This window comes from Hesperophylax consimilis, chromosome 18 (genome assembly GCF_061612785.1).
Source record: "Hesperophylax consimilis isolate HC1 chromosome 18, BYU_Hcon_1.0, whole genome shotgun sequence".
NCBI lineage: Eukaryota > Metazoa > Arthropoda > Insecta > Trichoptera > Limnephilidae > Hesperophylax > Hesperophylax consimilis.
The window spans coordinates 29,647,680-29,669,549 of NC_142853.1; the positions used below are offsets into that span (position 1 = coordinate 29,647,680).

Consider the following 21,870-nt stretch of genomic DNA (forward strand, 5'->3'; position numbering starts at 1 on the left):
GGAACACACATTCAGATTTACAGACAGACCAGATGAAAAGTGGTCGAGTCAAAACAGGGCTACGGTAAGCCCAGTCAATAACAGCATTATTGTCTACTACAACAGATCTTGTCTTCGCCCAGCTCTCAAAATATATTATTTTCGAGTGCTAATTAGATTTGACTTACATCCAATCCCAAAACAATTGCATAGAATTACAAAATAATTCCCAGAGAAAGCTGTCGAGTCTTATTCCAATTAATTGTGCAATTATTTCTGTCGACTCCTTTCATTGTTTACTTCCGCATTGTTCCCACTTCCTCTCCACCTGTTAGTGTTAGCCTTCTCCTGTATCGGAAGCGGAAGTCCCCAAAGTGTAGTGGCGGTGGCGCGCGGCACTAACACGGTAACCGGAAATGGTTAGCAGCCATCTTGAGGTCGCACTGCAAACTTCGGAGTTTTGAAATCCGAATGCGGGCGGAGTTCTGTTTATTTGGGGATACGAACTTATTGAACGAGAAGTTTCGTGGGAATTTGAATTCGTATCCTTCGAACTGGAATACTTTAACGTGGTACTGATTTACCACATACGTTTTAAATCTCTTAAGAGCAACCAATCAGCTAATGAGCGGTCTCAGGGATTCATTTAATTACAACTGTTATAAAATAAAGTAAAAAATATGTAAACGAATAGACTTATTCGTTTTAGACCTACCTTTAACTTGTTTTTCTTATTCTTACAGTGCTTCCATCAGAACTTGCTTATTAGGTTATCAGTTAAAATAAAGAAAATTTTTATCTGTAGTTAAAAAAAGAGTGTTAGCAGAATATATGGCGCTAATTAGAATGATAGAAGAAGTCGGGAACGCATGAGGATGACATTGCGCGATCAAGTGAATCACATACTTGTGTCGAGCCAAGTCAAGAGTAGGAATAACAGAGTAAGTATGAATGTGAATGAGGCAAGGAGTGTGTGCCAAGATCGAGTTGTTTGGCGGTCCGTGCTCTCTTTTTGGGGTATAAAATAATTAACATTTTAATATAATGAAATTAGCAATCATATCATCATTCACCATACAGATCACGGTAGGTAGTTGCTAATGTTATCATGAGGCAGTATGAAAGCCACTCTTTTATAAAATAGACTTAATTATACGTAATTGGATGATTTCTATTGGACGAGTCCGGCTTTTCTTATAGACTTTGTCAACCAATCGGGTGATTTTCGGCATATTATGCCGAGTTTGCAAAACGTCTTGAGTGATCGCACGCCATAATATACCATTTTTGACCTTGCAGAATTCGCAGATTTACGATTTTTTTTATAAATCCTAAAAACATAGTATAAACGGTAATATATAGCTGAATTCATTGGCTATTATAGCATTATAATATATCTCCGTATTGAAATTTAGGGGTGTGATTTTTTTTAAATGAGGGCGAGAAATTTGCAACTCCAATCACTCAACTCACATTCCATTATTGACACGATCACTCGAGTGGTTAAGGGACTTAGTAGGCGTCTATGGAGTGAGGTTTGTCAGTGTGATGGGTGGGATCGGGAGAGACTAGTTGATGGAGAATTTTTGACCTCTCCAGCCGGACTATCTCGACCCATCGCTTTGCGCCGCAGTGGGTGATGTATTCAAAAGTCCGTCACTCCTGGACACATTAACCCCCAGATTCCTGCCCTTCCCTCATACCTTTTCTTCCCCAGAACATTCTCCCGTTCCTTTCCCTAAAAATACTATCTACGCAGCATCCCCAAAAATGACATAGGCCTTGAGGGATTTTCTCCTGTATGGAGTTCATGTAAAGAAAGGCAAAGTCTCTTATAAAATTTTATCGTATTATGGTGCTGTGAGTTAAATCGAGTTGAAATATTATACATTATATATTTAAGAATCACCTATTTAATAAAATAATGTATCGTACTCGTGGGATTTATTATTTATTCCTCGATATCCAAATTTGATCAAAAACATCAAAGTGAAATTTAAAATTTGCTTGCTAAGCCTTATTATAAATATATACTAACTATAATGTAATATTTATCAGTCTTTCGTTTGAGACACATCTTCAAAACACTTTAAAAGTTCTCGATCGCTCGCTAATCATTATAACGAAATAAACCTTAAATTTAGCAAAATTTATCTCAAACACTAAATTCATAATGCCTTCAAATTCACATTACCGTGTAAATCTCGGCTTACGGAAATGCCTTCGATCGCTAAATTACATAAGAAATCGTTGTAATTGAAAAAGATTTACCAATTATGTATTTTGCTTTTATGGCCTGGATCTTTTTGAAGTCTTGGATTTATTCGGTAATTTTTATTTAGTTTTATCGTGCACCGTGTTTGGATTTGGATTATAATTATTTCAGAATATATTGCGAGTAGACTTTACCAGTTAGGCCCATTATATCCATGTAACCGCACGTCATACGCACGCTTTCGTCAATTGACGATTGCAAGACGAATGCTTGCATCTTGCGTAGAAACAATGAAATCTGTGTCCACGAAGCGGCAACGTCACGTCAGCCGCTCGTCATGCGTTCGTCATGCGTTCGTAATGCGGTGCGCGCGGCAACATGTCACTACTCGACCGACCGCATTGCAGTATTTTGTCTTTGTATCAGTGGTCCAACAGTAGAGACTAAATTTTGATACGTATGTTTAGTCATTCGGTAAAATGATTGAAATACAGAATCATCTTCTGATAACTCTCTAGCAGCAACAAACAATCTACAATTTATATTTATTTCGATGTATGGATGAATCAGTACTTTCTTCGCCTGTTTCGTCGTCTTCTAATTAAATTGTATGCTATAATCACTTCATCGTCATCACTTGACATTTTCACAACAAAAGACGTGCTTTCTCGATGCTAGTTGAAAGAAAACTGAGACGTTTTGTAACGTGACTGACTATTGCATGAAACAGCGTGGACATAACAAAGATGCAAAATACGCCTATCTTCATTTGTAGGTTACATGCATCCTACCAAAGACGACTGTGTGGACAATGGGTCTTACTGCCTGTTTTCACCCGACTTTAGAGTATTTTTTTTTATTATTGGACATTTTAAAATATGGTATTCTGTCTAATTTTTTTGTTGAATGCATATTTCATTTTATTGAAGTAGAAGATGATACTAATAAATCTAAATGAAACGGAACGAGACACAGAAAATAAAAAGATCACGGTCTCGGCTGGGAAACGAACCCAGGATCTCTGGCAAATTATTTTACGTCATATTTGTCTCATATTTCAAATTCAGAATTAACAATATTATCTTGCTACTCATATTTTTTTGCGTTTTCTTTTATTTTCTGTGTTTTGTTGTGTTATACGTTTATTCTTCTTTAATTATGTATTTACCCATCAATGTAAATATATAATAATACCCATAATTTGTTCCAATAATAATAGCACATTTTATTGTTTTTTTTTGACATCGTACGTTTTAATACAATACAAGTGATAAGGTATATTTAATTATGCATGGTTAAAGTATCTTTACGTATGTACATACATACAATATCAGTAATATTGCCTGGGATGAGACGGTTTTCATTCTTTACTAATGGATATACGAGTAAAAATAATAAAAATGAAGAAAGTGTGTGGAGAAATAAAAATTAATTTTGGCATCAAGAATGACATGTTCATAAATTGTAATTGATTAAAAATAAAATTTTATTGAAAAATTCAGTCTAATTAGTTTTATAATAATTTATATCACGTTAAAAAAATATTAATTGATATTAATTGAAAAAACACACTTTGTAATACACCACTTTACAAAGTGTGTTTTTTCAATTAATATATAATGTCACACCCCAAAGTATTTTCTTCCTTCGAAATTAATAATTTCGTTTTGTGATCATCAAAAAATTTGGAAATCATGTGAATCATGAAAAAAGTGTAGTAATTTTACGTAGATTTTTTTCAAATTAACTCCGCACATGAGACCCTGAGGAAAAAAACTCCCTCAGGGTCTATGTCATCGTTGTGGATGCTGTATGAGTGTCTCTTTTAGGAAAAGAAGGAAAGGAAGTTCTGGGAAGGAAAAAGGCATGAGATGTGGGCAGGAATCTAGGGATCAGTGTTTCCAGGAGTGATGAACGAATGATCTATCCCTCCCGCTGCGGCTCTCGTTGGAGAGGTCAAAGGTTCTCCACAAACCAGCCTCTTCCGATCTGGCACGCCACGCAGCTGGTGGGCATGCGCATCCTGCATAGTAGCGAACCACTTAGGGTAACCTTTGGTGTTGGATATCCAATAAATTGTTTCCGGGCGGCGATACCCAAACCCGCCTGGTTTATATGTTGTGGTAGCGCGAGTGATTGGTGAGTTATTTTCTACATAGTGTTGTTGGCTTTCATGTAAAGACATGAAATGATGTTATGATAATTTATTTATTTATTTATTTACGCCCTAATGGGCTTTTACAAAAGTATTTAACAAGTAATACAGTTGTGTTACATAGTTTACAATAAATTATGATATTCAAATTAATAGTGTGGATTACGGAAAGCTAAATATGTATTAAGGAACATATACACATAAAAACAAAAGTGTATTCACTACGGAGTTGTGAATTCATACATCTCAGTAAAACGATTAAAAAGATTTCGTTTTATAACTAATACGGAATCTTTAAGCATGTCTACAATATTCCCAAATTTATTACCAAAATGATGTAGTCTATTTATAGGTGTATGAGCTTCATAGTTGGTTTTAAAATTGTCACAGAAAAATGTAGCACTTTGCCTCGTATTTCTAGTCCGTACGTAAAATTTTATTTTGGCGAGAATTTCAGGGTTGTCAATGGAATTATTAATAATTTTATTTAAAAGTACAAGGTCAGAGATGATAATGATAAAGATGTAACATGACTCGTATAGTAAATGACTTTGTGATCTGAAATTAGTTTCTCGATTACTAATAGCAAAAGTTGGAAAAGATTCATGACTAAAGAGTTGACTATTCGAATTCGTGCTGAAAACAGTTAACATCGTTTCAAATAATGTTTTTTTGTTTTCTATAACTTTATACACGAGGCCCTGAGGAAAATAATTTCCCTCAGAACCTACGTCATCTTTGGGAATGCTGTATGTAGAGTTTTTTTGAGGAGGGGCAGGAATGAACTTGGGTCTTGTCTTGACCATTTTGGAGGTAGAAAACAAAAGAGACCACATTTTAGATTAACTTAACAAATGCTTCCGAAGGCACACATTTCAGGTATTGGCTATATTAATTATTTTTAACTTCCGTATTATTAAATTCTGAACATTTATAATAAACTTTAATGCCTTGCGAGCTTCGAAGTTAACTTTTCCATTACAGAATGCCAAAACAATAAACTGGTCGTTATTTTATTTTATTCAGTATCTTTCTTTCAGGGTTTATAGGTTCTGCTATTTTAATGGCTTGAATTCCAATTCTTTCTTTCTCTCCATTATTTCTATCGTCTTAATAAATAAACAGCGTTGTCATTTTAAAATTGCCTTTTTTAAGGAATACATTATACTATGAACACTTTCATTTTTGAGGGTTTGATGTTTTTTTTTTTTTTTTGTAAATCGCTCGTCTAGGTTTTTGGTGTCCAAAAAAGGTGCCTTAAAAATATATCTTTCAACATACCGATTATGTTTTTTTTTTACTGAAATTCCTCAATGTTTTCGGTTGTGAAAAGTATCTTGTGTGGTTCCATGATAACTCAACACAGTGACAATTCAACACACTTTTAAAAAGTGATAAGTCATTAGAAACGATGAACATTTTTTTTTTAACCTAACCTAACCTACATAAAAAGTTATTAAACTTTTTGTTTCATCACTTTCCATGACTTTATATAATTTTTTAAAGATGTGATAAATTATCATTGTGATGATTTAACCGGTTACCATCTTTTATACATTTAGTATACACATTGTGGACTTACGAAAGTGGGGTATGAAATAATGCGAAGCATTAATAATAAGTCCGACCGGGATCACTAGATTTAATTGCGTCGTTTACATTTAGCTAATGACCTGCTAACATAACAAAAATTAGGTTATTCCACGTCATCCAGTCTCTTCTACTAATCTTGCTTTAATTAGCTTTTCATATTGTGCGCTCTCTATCTAAACAATTTCTGAGGAATATCTTGTAATAACAGCGACGCTGCATCTCTAGATTCGTTTGATAGCATTTCACAATCAAACCATCAAATTTCTTGTATGCTATCGAACAACCAGAATGTTAATAACTACCAGAACAACTACCAGAATGAAAATTTGTTCAGAAGAACACAATATACATTATGTTTTATCAAACATACTAATTACAGTTGTGGGTCTGTCATTCTGTGAGTTACCCTGAACTCGGATTTGTTTAAATTAAGTATCATTTTCAAAATTGGATCTGATTGTGTCAGCTGTACCTACCTTTTTTTAAACCCCCATTGAAATATTGCAGTTTATTGTTTTTTCAATGTTTATTTAGATATAAGCAAGATTTTTCTTCTGGTAGGACAAAACTATACAAAGAAAAAACAAAATACACATAAATAGATATAATTCGTATAATAGTAACAAAAATAATTAAAATAATCTTAGTAAGTACTTTCGAATATTCACATACCTATATACCACTTATCCTACAGTTACGTTTAGTCGGTTTAAATCTAGTTGACAGATTTTGTTACACATTAGTGGACCCAGTATAGTACCTTGAGGGACTCCATGGTGGACTTGAGATGGATGACTGCTTGCATTTTCTGTACCAGCATAGGTACTGCATTTTGTTGGCTAGGTATAATTTTAGCATCAAAACCTCGTTTCTCAATTTTTGCTAGAAGCATTCAGTGGCTTACCGTGTCGAAATGTGTGTGTGTATGTTTGAACTTATATTGTCTACCAATATTTCTATAATGAAGTCCTTCGTAAAGTGCTTGGTCTTACTTTGTGTATTATGTAATTATTACAAAAAAATCGCTAAAAAAATGACTAACTTATTATTTTAATTGTAGTGATAATCGAAACATCAAATCAAACGAATGATGTACCTACCTACATTATAGTATTTTAATAGAAAATTATTTTCATTCTCGTTTTTAAAATTGAAACTATATGCATATATCTTTTAACATATTTTTTTTGTTTATGTTTGTAGCGTTGATAAATAGTTGTAGTTTCAATACCGCCCAACAGATGTCTGTAGATTTAATTTATTTATTGTTTGTGTAGTTTTGAGATGTTTAGTAGTAACGCCACATGACAGAGATAACATGTTGGCTATACCCGAATGGTAACGAGTACATCCGATGCTAGCTGATCTCCAGGCCGGTAGCTTAGTACGAGTTCCTCCCCTCAGACTCTCCTATAGATTTATGTCCTGCTAGATTGTAATTATCCCGGGATAGTAAATAAACTCATAATTTTAGACGGACCGAAGTATGTATTATAAACTTCCGACCATCAAGTAAATTCCAATTCAAGAAGAGATTAAACTCAATGAATACATCAATATATTTTTGAAAACGTTAATTATACATCAACCATGTATGGTAAAATACTTATATACAACAACAACGAATTGAAGTTATGATGACAAGTATTAGTATAATTTTTTTTTCGTAGAGAGTATTTTGTCTAATATGTTAATTGTTGAAATGAACTCGTGAAAGTTCCACTGCTAATTTAAATATTAGGATTCAAACACTCGGACTTAGACACTGTACCACTGAGCTAGTCAAAGGATTGCAATTAAAACTTGAATTGTACAGTAAAGGATATTAAATAAAACATACAGCATCTCATTATTCCGACTTGGTAAATATTGTAGTTTTCCATCCCGGGGCTATTCCAATGAAGGCGGATAATGAAGAGCCATTCTCGTGTATTTTTCTCCGAGCATAATTAAAAGTTGGAGAAACATCTCGGTCCTTTAAAAGGTCGCCCAAGGTCACTTTTAATTATTAACCCTTTCACTGCCGAACCTCTCCAAAAACTTAATTACGGGCCGCAAAACATGTTTACGGCGGGACGACAGACTTTACTGCCTTTACGGGCCTGTTTTACAAAAAGCCTCCGGAGTAAGTACGCACCGGAACGCAAATAGAATAATTAATGTGCCGCATGATGAAAGGAATCCCGGAATTCCAAATCTTCAGCGAAAGAGTTGTAAAGAGCAATCGAAGAGCTACAAAATTATATTATCGTGCAACATTTGAAGAGGTTTTCTTTGCTATTCTGTTCTGTTGATTCTGATTTCTCTTCGTTTGCGAGATGCTTCTTTTCGGTAGCAGCAAATATCCTTTAAGAAACTTAAAATTTGTCTCGTACAATAATTTTACTTTATTTTGAAGAAGTTAGATACCCACCGACGTTTTAATCTGTTCGTGAATGATTGTAATAGAATTACAGTAATATGGTTCTTGGCCGCTGTCTATGATGCTGTTGATGCAATTTTCATTGTTCAACATAAACTGTTCAACAATTGTATGGTAGCCTAGGATAGAGGTCGTCATTTTTTCTAGTATACTGACACGATTCCATTATACGGACATGAGCCTACTAGTATGGTAGTCGATAGAACACAAATAAAATGTTATAAAATGTAAAAAAATACATTATTAAATTTAAAAAAAAAACATTAACATAAAGAATCCGTATCTTTTCCGTTTTCATTTTTTACGTACTCTGTCGGACTGCTATATCAATGATAACCTCTTTTATTTCTATACTTTTATCTTTTACTTATTGTTAAATCCAAGTTTACATATATGTTCATTAAAGAAAAATAATTTAGGAGTTGAACGAAGGGTAAATGCAAGTAACTCCATTAATGGAAGACTGAACGCGGTTGGCGCTAACAAAAAAACTGTCCAAAGAAGCGAAGTTAGCAATCCATAATGGAGTACTGGTACCTACCCTGATGTATTTGAGTCGGGCCATATCAAGAGAAATATAAGACTATGTAGATACGATGTATGAATGTGAATGAGGCAAGGAGTGTGTGTCAAGATAGAGTTGTTTGGCGGTACGTCGTATCTGCCTACCCCTGCTGAAAGGCGCGATGGTTTATAAGTTAATTACTGTCCAATATTTTCTTCGTAATGCAAGTTACATTGAAATGAGTCGTTTTGTCCTTATAAGCGCAATTGTCATTACAGTGAACTGAAATATGTATTTTATAGTATTGGTTCAAAATCCCTCTCATAATGGTTGATGCAATCCTCACCCGAAATGATTTTAGTTTTTTTATATTTTGTTTTGCATAAAGGAGTTTTTTTTCTGATTATTCCGTATTTTTTCACATGTTAAGTCCAATTATTTGCCTATAATGGTTTCGTAACGCATGCATTGGCTTTCAATGTTGCAATAATTGAATTAGATCCAATTAGCAACACGATTATGATCGAATTAATTACGCGACTGTTCCACTGAATATTTCTGTTCACAGATTATTATTTTTTTTTTAATTTTTAACCATTTTTATTCACGTCGTCCCGTTCTATCGAAGATCACGTATCATTATTGTGTACTAACTTCACCCGCTACAATAATACTCAGCCTCTACACCACATTGGCACCAGCTATATTCTGCATACATTACAACATACATCCCCTACTGACGTAATTTTTTACATAAATGTGTCTGTAGGCCTCGCGGCCTAGCTACGTTTAGATTTAAAAAATCTTTATTTCATCCGAATTTAGCTGTTGTTATTGTGTAGAAAGGGAAAATTTTCAATTGGCAAATAAAATCTCCTGTTCATTCATAAAATACAAACACAATTACATGTATATCGTTATCTCATTTATAAATATAAATATAAGTATAAATGGTTGTTTGTTTGTTTATCCCTTACAGACTACAACATAGTTTCAAAGTTTGTTCTTATTAGCGCCAGTAGTGTTTATTTATTTATTTATTATGCACAGTTCAATAATACACAGTTAAGGATATTTTTCGTTATTACATAGTTTTAGTATCTATTAGTCTGTCCATAAAATATCATTATGTAATTTCGCCTGAGATTGTTTTAATTTAAGTTTAAATTTATGTATGAGTAGGTAATAGTTATAAAAGGAAGAAAGTGTATGGAGAGAAAAAAATATTGAAATCAAGATAAATAATTTTAGAGAGTAGTTTGAATGGTAGAAGAATTCGGGGTCACTGGACGAAGACTTAAAGCATTATCTCTGCACTGGAATTAGATACGGAGTCGAATTAAATTTAAGTCGGCGTGATGTAGTTTTTTTACAGTAACAATTTGTATTTCATGATACTAGGTGAAATGAATGGTAGAAAAAGTTGGGGATGCCCGAGGAAGACATGAATCAAATAATGAATATGAAGAAAGATGTGTTGGAAGAATGTATGACTTTGAATTGAGTGGTTGAAGTAATTGAGGTCGCCCGAGGAGGACATGGCACGATCAAGTGACGGCCGGCATAGTCCAGTGGTAACGCATTGGACTGCCATTCCGAAGGTCGCGGGTTCGAACCCGGCGTGCGCAAATAAATTTTATTTGATTAATTTGTGTTATTTCACAATTAATTAATTAAAATAATATATAGTATATTTGCGGCACGTTCCAGAGTGGAAGATACTACCAGTATCGCCCTGGTGTAAGACCACCATTCAGAATTGAAACGTTGCTCCAAATGGCTTTAGCCGTGTTTAGTGACTAGATCTGAATAGCCAGGTACTTCCCCACCTTCCTCTTTCCCTTCAGCCTCACAACATCCCCCAATTGGGGATGCCATAGTCTCACTGGCTCCAGACGGGAGCAGTTGGGACTCTTGTGAGGTATTCACTATAAAAAATAAAAAAATAAATAAAATAAAATAAAATAACAATACAATACAATAATATTATTTCCACATTAAAAAATGCACCCGGTTGTCAGATACTCCCCTAGCAACGCCGGGTGCATGTCAGCTAATATATTATATTACTAGCACAGAGCCGTTAATCACGGTGATATGAGAGTATCTTAAAAATCAATTTCTACTTCAATGATTGCAAAAACACTGTGGCGTCATTTTAATTTAAAAAATAAATAACTGTGTGTAAAAAATAATATTTGTAGTACTCACTCAATGTTAATACTAGTAAATGATGACATGTTGGATGAACAAAATCACGTAATTTTAAAACAATCTGGGTTGCTGCCTTATATTTGTTTGTTCACTTTTACTTCAATTTTCCGAAGTTTTTCTTCTGTTTTCAAAATATTTGCAATAAGTTTAATCCGCACATTTATTTCATTTAATGGGTTTAAATGATACACGGAGATAAATGAGTATTGCCTAGTTATTAAGAATCTCTTAAAATTATTTGTTATCGTTTCGGTACCTTCGTCGAGTCAGATTGCTTTTATAAAATAAACATATTTCTAAAAATAAGTTGTTTTGCCTTCTGAATTATTACTTTTTAGAGATATTTTAACACTCAATACGTTAGGGTTCTTAGAAAAGCTCCTGAAATCCGAAAGAAAGCTCAGTGATCGTCATCGGTATCATTTTAAAGAACTTCCTCGAAAGCTTCCGCAGTTAGGTAGAAACAGCCCATTTGTAACGAGAATGCCGTACATTAGGACGAGATGAACGGGCGACCAGCGTGGCCCATTGGCGATAAAACTGGAACTGTCGACGGGCGACATTGACGGAGCACGCGCCGTTAGTTACATTTTTTGCCGACCGCACATTTGTAGTTGTCGGACTTTAGCATTAATGATAATGATATCTTATTTGCGCTTGCGCCTACCTTCATGATGTCATAGTCTTGCTTCTTTTGTCTTTTGTTACGTAATGTAGGCTTTTGGCAGAACATAACTCGAGCTTTTAATGCTCAATAATAGTAGCGGAAATTGAGTTTGAAGAATAATTTATTATTGCAATATCCTCAATATTAATCTTTACGTACGTTTTTCTGATGAATGGCAGTGAGGCATGAAACTTATCAGGGAAAGGAAGGAACAAATAATGATGCATAATTAAAATCATTAAGGCGTTTGTGCGTGGTAAAACTATGCGCGATCATATTAAGAACGAGGAAATCTTAAAATATTGCTACACCGATGTAATCGTAAAAAAAACGAAGGCATGTTCAAATAACTTGGGCATATAAAACCAGGACAGAACGGAGAAAGGTGTGTCCGGAGAATTTTTGACGATTGTGATTTGATGGAGAAACAAGTCGGGGATGTCCCGGGATGACCTGGTACGTTTGATGTTTATATTGTTGAGTTGAGTAATATATTTATTTTGTAAGAAACAATCAATTTTTTTTTTTTTTTTTTTTTTACAGTATTACCGCACAAGAGTCCCAACTGCTCCCGTCTGGAGCCAGTGAGACTATGGCATCCCCAATTGGGGTATGTTGTGAGGCTGAGGGTATTGGGGAGGGGAGGGAGATGGGGAAGAGGAAGGTGGGGAAGTACCTGGCTATTCAGATCTGGTCACCAAACACGGCTAAAGCCATTTCAAGCAACGTTTCAATTCTGAATGGTGGTCTTACACCAGGGCGATACTGAGAGTATCTTCCACTCTGGAACGTGCCGCAAATATACTATATATTAATTTTAAATTAATTAATTGTGAAATAACACAAATTAATCAGATAAAATTTATTTGCGCACGCCGGGTTCGAACCCGCGACCTTCGGATCTGTAGTCAAAAGCGTATACCACTAGACCACGCCGGCCGTCAGCTGGATATAACTAGCTGACGAGTACAAGACGTTGCTTGAGGTTATGAATGGTTTGGAGTAAAGTTTTGAGTTTGAAAACTGGGTGTAGTTTTAAGGTGGAAATAATATTATTGTTCAGAATTGAATAAGTTTAAGCATTTGTTTCACTTAACTTCACTCATGTCTTCTACGGGCTTCCCCGACTTCTACCGGTAAAACTACTCTCTAAATACTAATAAGAACTAACTTTGAAATGGTCAGCGAAATCTGTTTGAGTAGTTTCTGAGTCCAGCGGGTACACATATACGAAGATTGCCTTTTTATTGATAAATACGAGGTTGAACAATGTTGAGCATAAAAAGTTTCTTATGCTATTGGTTTGAGAGAGATAAGAGTTTTATAGCCATACAAATAATAGGAAGGTAAAAAGAAGATGAATATAGGATATGGATTCAAGATGCTCTCGATACATCCTATACCTGCTCAGTAATTTGTGATCGTACGCTTTACTTCGGTTCGATATTTCTGATGGTTAAAGTTAAGGGTGTCGATTATGAAATTGTGCGTTATACTGGGCACACATTTGGTACTGGGAATTGGTTTTTTTTCTATCGTTAACTAAAATACAACTCAGAACAACGGAAGAGTATGTAGGAATACAGAAACACAATTAAAATCTCATTCTCTCTATCTATGAATAAAAATATCTCCCTTAAACAATTTAGTTCATCAGTTTTCTTCCATTCTAATTAACCTATCAATTTTCACAACCTACCCCAATACAATCACTCTAAATTTATCCGGTAAGTCTTTATTTAGTATTGATTCAGCCCTTCATTTAGTTTCAGTCCGATACCTCGAAAAGTTGAGTCATGTTCGCTCGTGTTGAATTTCCCAGTTTCTCCCCCTAGCATTGATTACGGCCAATATCAGACACCCCAACTGTCTGTGTTTATACCTCCATAATAACACCGAGGCTCTACGGACCCCTTGTGCGAATAGGCTCCGCGGGAGAGGAAGGGTTGGACCATCCCTACCTCCACCTCTGCACCCCTAAATACTTGCGACAAATATTTTACGTTTATTGGCAGAACCATTCATACAAGGGTAGCTCGGAAACCTGTAAAAACGTTTTAAATTATTACAATAGACCAGTTGAAGGATATTTCACAAGAATAAATGCATTTAACTGTAGTGACATAAATATTTCATGTTTGTCAATTAGTATTATTTTTTAATTCTAACTTAAACACCAGTTTTTTTTTAATTTTCTATTTTCCAAAGGCCTAAAAACGATCCTAATCTGGCGGGGTACGTATGGCGTCACACATACCTCTATTTTATCGGTTAACAGTAATGTCAATCCCACACGAGTCTGTATGAAATCAATTAAAATGTTTAGCACAATTTAAAAAAAACAAGATTTATTTTGAAATAATTTGTATGCGCGAGTCAACGTAGCGCAACTTTGCGAAAAATTGTCTGTATTCTTAATGCACTCGACCGGCCGACCCCTGAGAAAGTGGTATAAGTTCAGTCGAAATCCGCCGACCAATCGTAGGGCGTTTTATCTCTTACGGTTGTAATCAATTATTATCAATTCTGAGTATATTTAGATAAAATTAATCTTATTATTCAGAATCAGCGTTTGTTGATCTATATGAATATATGTTTTTTTAACCGGATTATTTTTCACTCAAGTTATTTATTATCAAGAACTGATTTATAATTATGTTTTTTTGTTTAAGCTCTGTATTAACTCAATGTACCTAATAGTCTCAGCGAAAGCTCGTGTGTACGTTATCGACGATCATCCTCTTCCTTCTCAGATTCAGAATCAACTGAATTCGACACAAAATCTTTCTTCAACACTGTCATCATCAAAAACCGAAGAGAGTGATTGATTTGACATTCCGCTGGATGAAATTTTATTGTTTGTTAGGCATGTGTGGCATATATGTTTATTACTAAAATCACTACGCCAAAAAACCGTATGTGGCAGTAGCAATACTGTTTAGTATTTTTTGAAGTATGGGCAATTGTGGCACAATAAGGGACACCATAAATATGACTCAAGTTTACTTTTTATTGCTTGCGAGCAAGTTGATATTATTGCCTTCGAAGTTTCTCATTTGCATCGAAGGGCAAAGTGACTGTTACGCGAAATTATACTAACTACTTGCAGGTTTAATTAAATACTAAAATACATTTCATTTTGCCTTTTTAACTTTAAAGCAGAAACTCTGCTGGTCTGATGAAAAAAACCCTACAACTCGAAAATAAGTACATTAAACATAAAAAATTAAGAAAAAAGATATGACCAGTCGTGACCTTTTTTAAAAACAATATTTAGAACGCTGTTAATTACTACCCGGCTGCGCTCAAATCTCCCTCTTATTTCTAAATATTTTCCCTAGTAAACAACACACAAAAAGTTTCATTCATCTTGTTTCTAATTTATTGGCAATTTGGTGTTTATATTTTATGGTCTATGGAGGATCATTATTAAAATAATGTTGTGGGCCGAAAATGATTGTTACATGTTACTTTGTTTTAAGCTTTATATTTTGTTACTTATGATGATGCGAATAATCACAAAGATAAGATTAAACAATCAGTAGAAGAAAATATTTTATGGTTTATATTAATATTAATTGTAACCCTATAGTTCGATTTATATATCCAATTGCTTTCAAAATGCCAATAGTTTCACCAGATGTAACTGATGTTTTTCTGGTTGTTGATACAATATTCATATTTAGTCTTTGCTTCTGGATCAATGGCCACAATTTATCTTGATTCCTTTGAGCGTATTTTGTTTTTCTTTATTCCTCTTTGTTACTTCTCCATCCTTATCACTCTATCATCAACATCTCTTCTTCTCCAATTGTTATTTCTAAGTCAGCAATAATGAAAAATGTACAACTGTTGCACACTTCCATTTTGCTTACCTTAGATCAGAAATTTGGAAACGATCGCTATTTATTTAAACGTTGTTTATTCACTGAAATGTTTGGTCTGGTCTTGTAAAATTGATTTTATTATTTTTTTAAATTTATTTGATATATATTTTAACGGAAATGTATGTAATTCGTCATTGTATTCAATTCCTAGGAAATGTATGTAGTTCCTAAAATCGCCCGGAAATGTGTGAAATAAATTATATTAGACACATTTCCTAAGAAATCTATACATTTCCTAAATAGCAATCGGAAATGTAAAACATTTAAACTAACCTACCCTAACCTAACCCAACCTAACCTTAGTTTAACTTTATAAGAACATTTATAAATTTTAATTTTAAGTTTAACTTTATAAGAACATTTGTAAAACATTTAACCCAACCTAACCTAACCTGTTTAACTTTATAAGAATATAACAAATAAAACAACGTGTTTTATTAAAGAAAGCATTTTTTTATAAACTTCCTAATACGGTATTGGAATTATATACAATTCGTATATGTATGTATTAAATAATTTTTAAACCAATATTTTATACTTTTCCTAAATAGCTTCGGAATTGAATACATTTCCTAGGAGTTGTATACAATTCCTAGATATCATACATTTCCGGTAACATAATCATCAAGCCATCAATGAAATATATTTATTTAACTTTGTGAATTTGTTTCGATGCTAATTTTACTTTTTTTGTAAGATTATAATTTGAGATAAAGAAGAAAAAAATCTTGTTTGATACTTGAAGCAACAAAACGCTTGGCGTCATGACGTTTGCCCAATTGATTTTCAAAATCAATGCTTTCATCTTCAGCTACAGATTTCAAATAAATTTAAAGATAATAAATAAACAGAAGAAAAAATATATCGGACGTAGCCAGGTAGTAACTACGAATTACTAGAATTATAATTGTGAAACATCCATTACACTTTGGAATACAAGCAAAAGTATGTGTTTTAAATTACTAGTTAGTGCAATAATATATTCTTATATCTTCTCTATGATATATTGTAAATAAATAGTAAGTAAACAAAATGGCTTCGACAGATAAATTGTTTAACAAAAGTCAGTATAGGATACAAGCATAATATGAATATATTTTTGTAATATTGCTGTCGTATATGTTAAGGGTAGTTTTAATTTACTAAAACAACGTGCCCTTGAATGTGGCCCCTTCCGATCGATAGCCGGATATGAAAAGGCGTGACGCTTTAGCCCCCTTTGTTTTTTGACCAGGTGGGAGATTAACATCGGCACGTTATTACAGCAAACACGTTATGACACAAAAGCTCGTCACTGTTTACAAACTTGTCGTGTGACCATACTTTGAAGAATATGATACGAAACACTGAAATTATGTACCTATTAATGAAGTTATGACTTGAGATTTTCCGTTGATTACGCCGTGCTTTCTCCTTCTTTAACCAACATTTCGGACAGCGTTACAGTGTCCATCATCAACCAGATGTGATGATTGTCTTAAAGATTTTTATGTGATTACCCCATAGTCCCAACTGCTCCCTTAAATATTACCTTTTTAATTAAATATTAATTCGTTAATTATCTATTACTTCGTTAGTTCAATATTACTTTCTTAGTTAAATATTACTTCGTTAATGCATATTACTTCGTTAATTAACTGTTACTTCGTTGGTAACAGACTAATATTTAATATTCGACTAACGAAGTAATATTTTATTAAGGAATTAATATTTAATTAGCCATTATATCGTCGAATAAATAATATTACTTTGTTAGTCAAATATTAAATATTACTCTGTTAGTCAAGTATTAAATATTACTTTCTTATTTATATATTACTTAGTTAATTAAATATTAAATCTTTAGTTAAATCTGACTTTTTTTTCTTATTATTTCTGGCTTTCACCCTTCAAGGGTGTTCTTGGCCATCATTTAAAATTATTGAGAAATGAAAGGTGAATTTAAATATTAATTTTATTTAAATAGGCAAATTTCAAAATTATAATGAAAATTGGAGTCGAGTTCAGACTTAGAAGAGATGAGATGTTGAATGGAGGGGAGGCAATTTTAGATAAGGCTTGATAGAAGAGAGGATATTTGTTTAGAGAGGGACAACCAAAAAATATGTGATCTAAAGTTCCCACTTCTAGACCACAGAATGTACAATCTGGGGAGTCAACAACGTGAATTTTAAAAATATGGTAAGGAACGGAACAATGTCCGATCCTCATTCGAATGAGTGAAGAAATTTCTTTTTTGGAAAAATGAGGGAATTGCTGAAACCACGGTTTTGATGGAATAGTCCTTTGTATTGAGGCATAGCAGGCTCCCTTGGATTGACTAGCAATGTGCCAATACTCCGACCAAACATTGCGGGATCTATCTTTGATGATGGAAAAAATGTCAGATAGGGGAATGTGGTTTACGAGGGTAACAACAGAGTTGGACGCTCCTTGTTTTGCCAAGGCATCCGCAATATCATTACCCATGATACCAACATGTCCAGGAATCCAATTCAGAGTTACAGTTTTACCAGAGCTTTGAATGGAGGCTATCATCTCTCGAATAAGGCATACAAAGTGATCATCAGGATGAAGAAGAGGACTGGATTTAAGTTTTTGGAGGGAACTGAGGGAGTCAGAGAGAACGAGGGAATGTTCAAAATTATTTTTGATTATATATTTGAGAGATTCTATTATTGCAATACACTCGGCTGAAAATATTGAAAATTGATTTGAAATTGAATGGAATATTCTGTCATTAGAATTATTGTGGTAAACGTTAATACCGTTACTTAAAAAGTCGGCAATATGCAGCATTGTATTCCACTACATTGAATTAAATTTAAATGTCTTTTTTGTTTGTTTGTTTATTTGGTTTCCAGAAAGATCTAGATTAAAAATTCGCCTCACACCCCATTTTGGTATCCACCAAAAGGAAAAGGAGGTCTGATTTATTCCTATGTATGGTCCTAGCTTGCCAGCTAAAGGCCTTTCCTAGGCCCGGTTCATAATTTCAAAGGGTTCGCGCTTGGGCGGGTGTGGGCACATTGCTCATGTAAGCAGAAGAACCTCCAACCCTTATAGCCCAGAACGTTGAACACTGTTGGTATTTATATTTAGAGTTAGGTACCAGTGTGATGGGCGGCCCGCCCTCACTAATTTAATGTAATAATGTAAGCTGGAGTTTCAGACCTCAACAATAGAATATCATAACATAATCAAACTATGAACAAAACTAACATCATTTTAGTTTATCTAACCTCAGTGAAGCAGAGATACCTATCCAATTAAATGCCACCCCTTTCGTTTTCAAGTTGAACCAGCATAAACAAATGTTATTATTATATATGCAACCTACTCCCATTGGGCTCCGGAGTGATAAAATTCTGTATAGCATTTTTTTTCAGAAATTTCTAGGTCATCGCTAGTATTTCTTACGATAAAAAATCATTTCTTGTTCTAACAATCAAAGACATTTTTTTAAATGTGAATACCGCACAAGATTTGCTCCAATTGCTACCAATTGTCTGTAGCCAGTGACACTGGCATCCCAACTGCTCCCAATTGTCTATAGCCAGACAATATTTTACCCGTTTAATTCGAATTCTACTCTCCGAGGCCCCCTCCCATCCCAGTTTTTTATCCCCAAATTCATCTTCCCTCCTTCCAGCGTCCCATCCCAGGCGTCTTTCCCCACAATTCCCTTTCCGCCAATCCCTTCCCCTCTTCCTCAAGGACAATGTCTCCCGATGATTTAAATTGAGTTAACAATGTAACTCTAGACGTTTTGAACATACAAAATGTCTCGAATCTAATATGATAAGATGTCGCCCGATACGCTCTGAGGAGTCACCTTGGCTTCAAGAATTGAGTTCAATCATTCGTGATTGTATCTAATTTGTAAGCAAAACAAAAACAACAACAAAATTCTGCCCATCTCTCGGCCATAATGTTGACCATTTGTCCGATTTTTTTCGGCCATTAATGGCCCTTATAACTCAGCGATGTGCTTTTGGTGGTGTAACTGCGAACGGGAAAATAAAATTAATTAATTAAACATGAACGTATGTTTTACCTGCATGGAATGAAGATCTAATTTATACGCTGTACCTATATAGTTTTAAAAAAAAAAAATCTTTATTTTTTTTTATGTAATGTAGTTTTTTAACAGTAACATTGGTATACAGTCGTGAAAATGATGAAAGAAGTCGGAGACGTCTGAGAAAGACATTAACAATAGCGAAGCATTGCGGAGTCCGCTAGTATCCTATATTCGTAGAGCATCGGATTTTCAACCTGCGATCTTGAGGTAAAGAGTTATGTAGGTTATCACTCTGCCACAGAAGTCATCAAATTGCAGTTATGTTGTAAGAAGTCTTCGTAATTTTTACGAAGACTTCTTACAACATAACTGCAATTTGAAAAAAATAAGAAGCCTTCGTAATTTTTCAACCTGCGATCTTTAGGTAAAGAGTTATGTAGGTTATCACTCTGCCACAGAGGTCATCAAATTGCAGTTAATAATAATAATAATAATAATTGGATGACTTGTATAGCGCCGTTTTTGTGGAAAAAGTTATGTTGTAAGAAGTCTTCGTAAAAATTACGAAGACTTCTTACAACATAACTGCAATTTGATAACCTACATAACTCTTGAGGTAAAGAGTTACGTAGGTTATCACTCTGCCACAGAGGTCATCAAATTGCAGTTATGTTGTAAGAAGTCTTCGTATTTTTTACTGCTGGAAACTTCCGTATAAATTCAGTTTAACCATCATACGCTTGGTAAAATAATGATGAATTTGGTAAGGCTTACTAGTGGTGACAAATTCATTAATGTGTGCTGTTAGCAGTAAATAATTTTGTTCCGTTTTTAATTATAGACCTCAGAACCGTTCCCCACAGTTACATGTTATCACTCATTTCTGGGTCCTCATGCCGGGACAAGTAGTCACTCTGCCAGTGGCTTAAGGTTTAGTTAATAGACGCACCCCGACAGTAACTACTAATTCTTTGATGGGCGGACATAACAGTATGACTGCATTTTTGACCATTTAACGATTTATATGAGAAAATGTGTCTTGTGTATGCCGGCATCAATAGTATTAACAGTATAGTTACACCAGTACTCAAAACATATTAAGGTTTGGGTACTGGTGTAACTATACTGTTAATACAATTGACCCCGGCATACACAAGGCACATTTTCTCATATAAATCGTTAAATGGTCAAAAATGCAGTTATACTGTTATGTCCGCCCATCAAAGAATTATAATACGGGCGTGTGTCTAGTTTTTTAGTCGCTAGGAATGCTGACTTGTATTCTGAATGATTTGAGATCTTCATGGCCAAAAGTTTAATTAAATAAATACCGAGTTTAATTTTCGGGTTATTGTTTAGCTAACGTTTCGGACAGTTACAGTGTCCATCATCAGGGCAGATGTGTAAATTGTGGTGAAGTGTGTCTATATGGAGCACGCCTAATTACGGGATGCAATTGAAATCCAAAAACTTAATAGTTCTAACACGAAAAACGAAACGCCGAAAACCACATTAATTTCAATTATTACACTAAATACCGGCGGTCCAACATTTAGAATGCTTGTGTCTGCTAAATAAATTACAGATTTAAAAAAATAAAAGTTAGGTTTTGTTATTTTTTGGATAAGTAGGTGTCATTCTCTCCGTATGTAATCAAGTCCATGTAATTGTGTGTAAATCTAGCAGTGTAATATTGTTCCATGAAATTCACGCCTATGTAAACCTTTTATTCTGTGTTAACCCCTCTCGCACTACCTTCTTCAAAACTGAGTTGTTTCGTCTTCCACAGAAGGCCCCTTCCAGTCGGACGCCTTGCTGGTGCCCGAGAGCTGCCTGTTCGACCACATCCACAACCAGAGCCACTGCTGGCAGTTCGGCCGGTGGAACGTGACCGCGGGGCGCGCTTGCCAGGAGCGCGGCCTGCAGCTGAGAAGCTTCGCCATGCTCTTGCCCTGCGGTATCAGCCTCTTCTCTGGGGTCGAGTTCGTCTGCTGCCCTAAGCACTTCAAGGGTGAGTTTAAAAAAATATATTTAGTAAATGTATTTTTCTTCATTGCCCGTTTTTCTGAGATCGGTTTCCCGATTTTTATGTCTTGGTTCCGCATAGTTTTTTTTTTATATATCGAGTTCAAATCAAACTACTGTATGTATTGAAACAAATTTAAATCTTTTTTTCTTTGTTGACCGTGACAGTTTTATATTTCACTAT

At 34.5% G+C, this 21,870-nt stretch overlaps 1 protein-coding gene across 3 annotated transcripts in view; it reads left to right on the forward strand.

Annotated features, from left to right (window-relative positions):
* The window catches only part of Appl (amyloid-beta-like protein), a 562,030-nt gene that overhangs the window by 433,354 nt on the left and 106,806 nt on the right, over nt 1-21,870 (forward strand). For all 3 annotated transcript variants that reach the window (XM_089642783.1, XM_089642784.1, XM_089642785.1), the window contains exon 4: nt 21,451-21,672. In XM_089642783.1, coding sequence (XP_089498909.1) covers nt 21,451-21,672 — 222 coding nt within the window. The remainder of the gene's footprint in view (nt 1-21,450; nt 21,673-21,870) is intronic.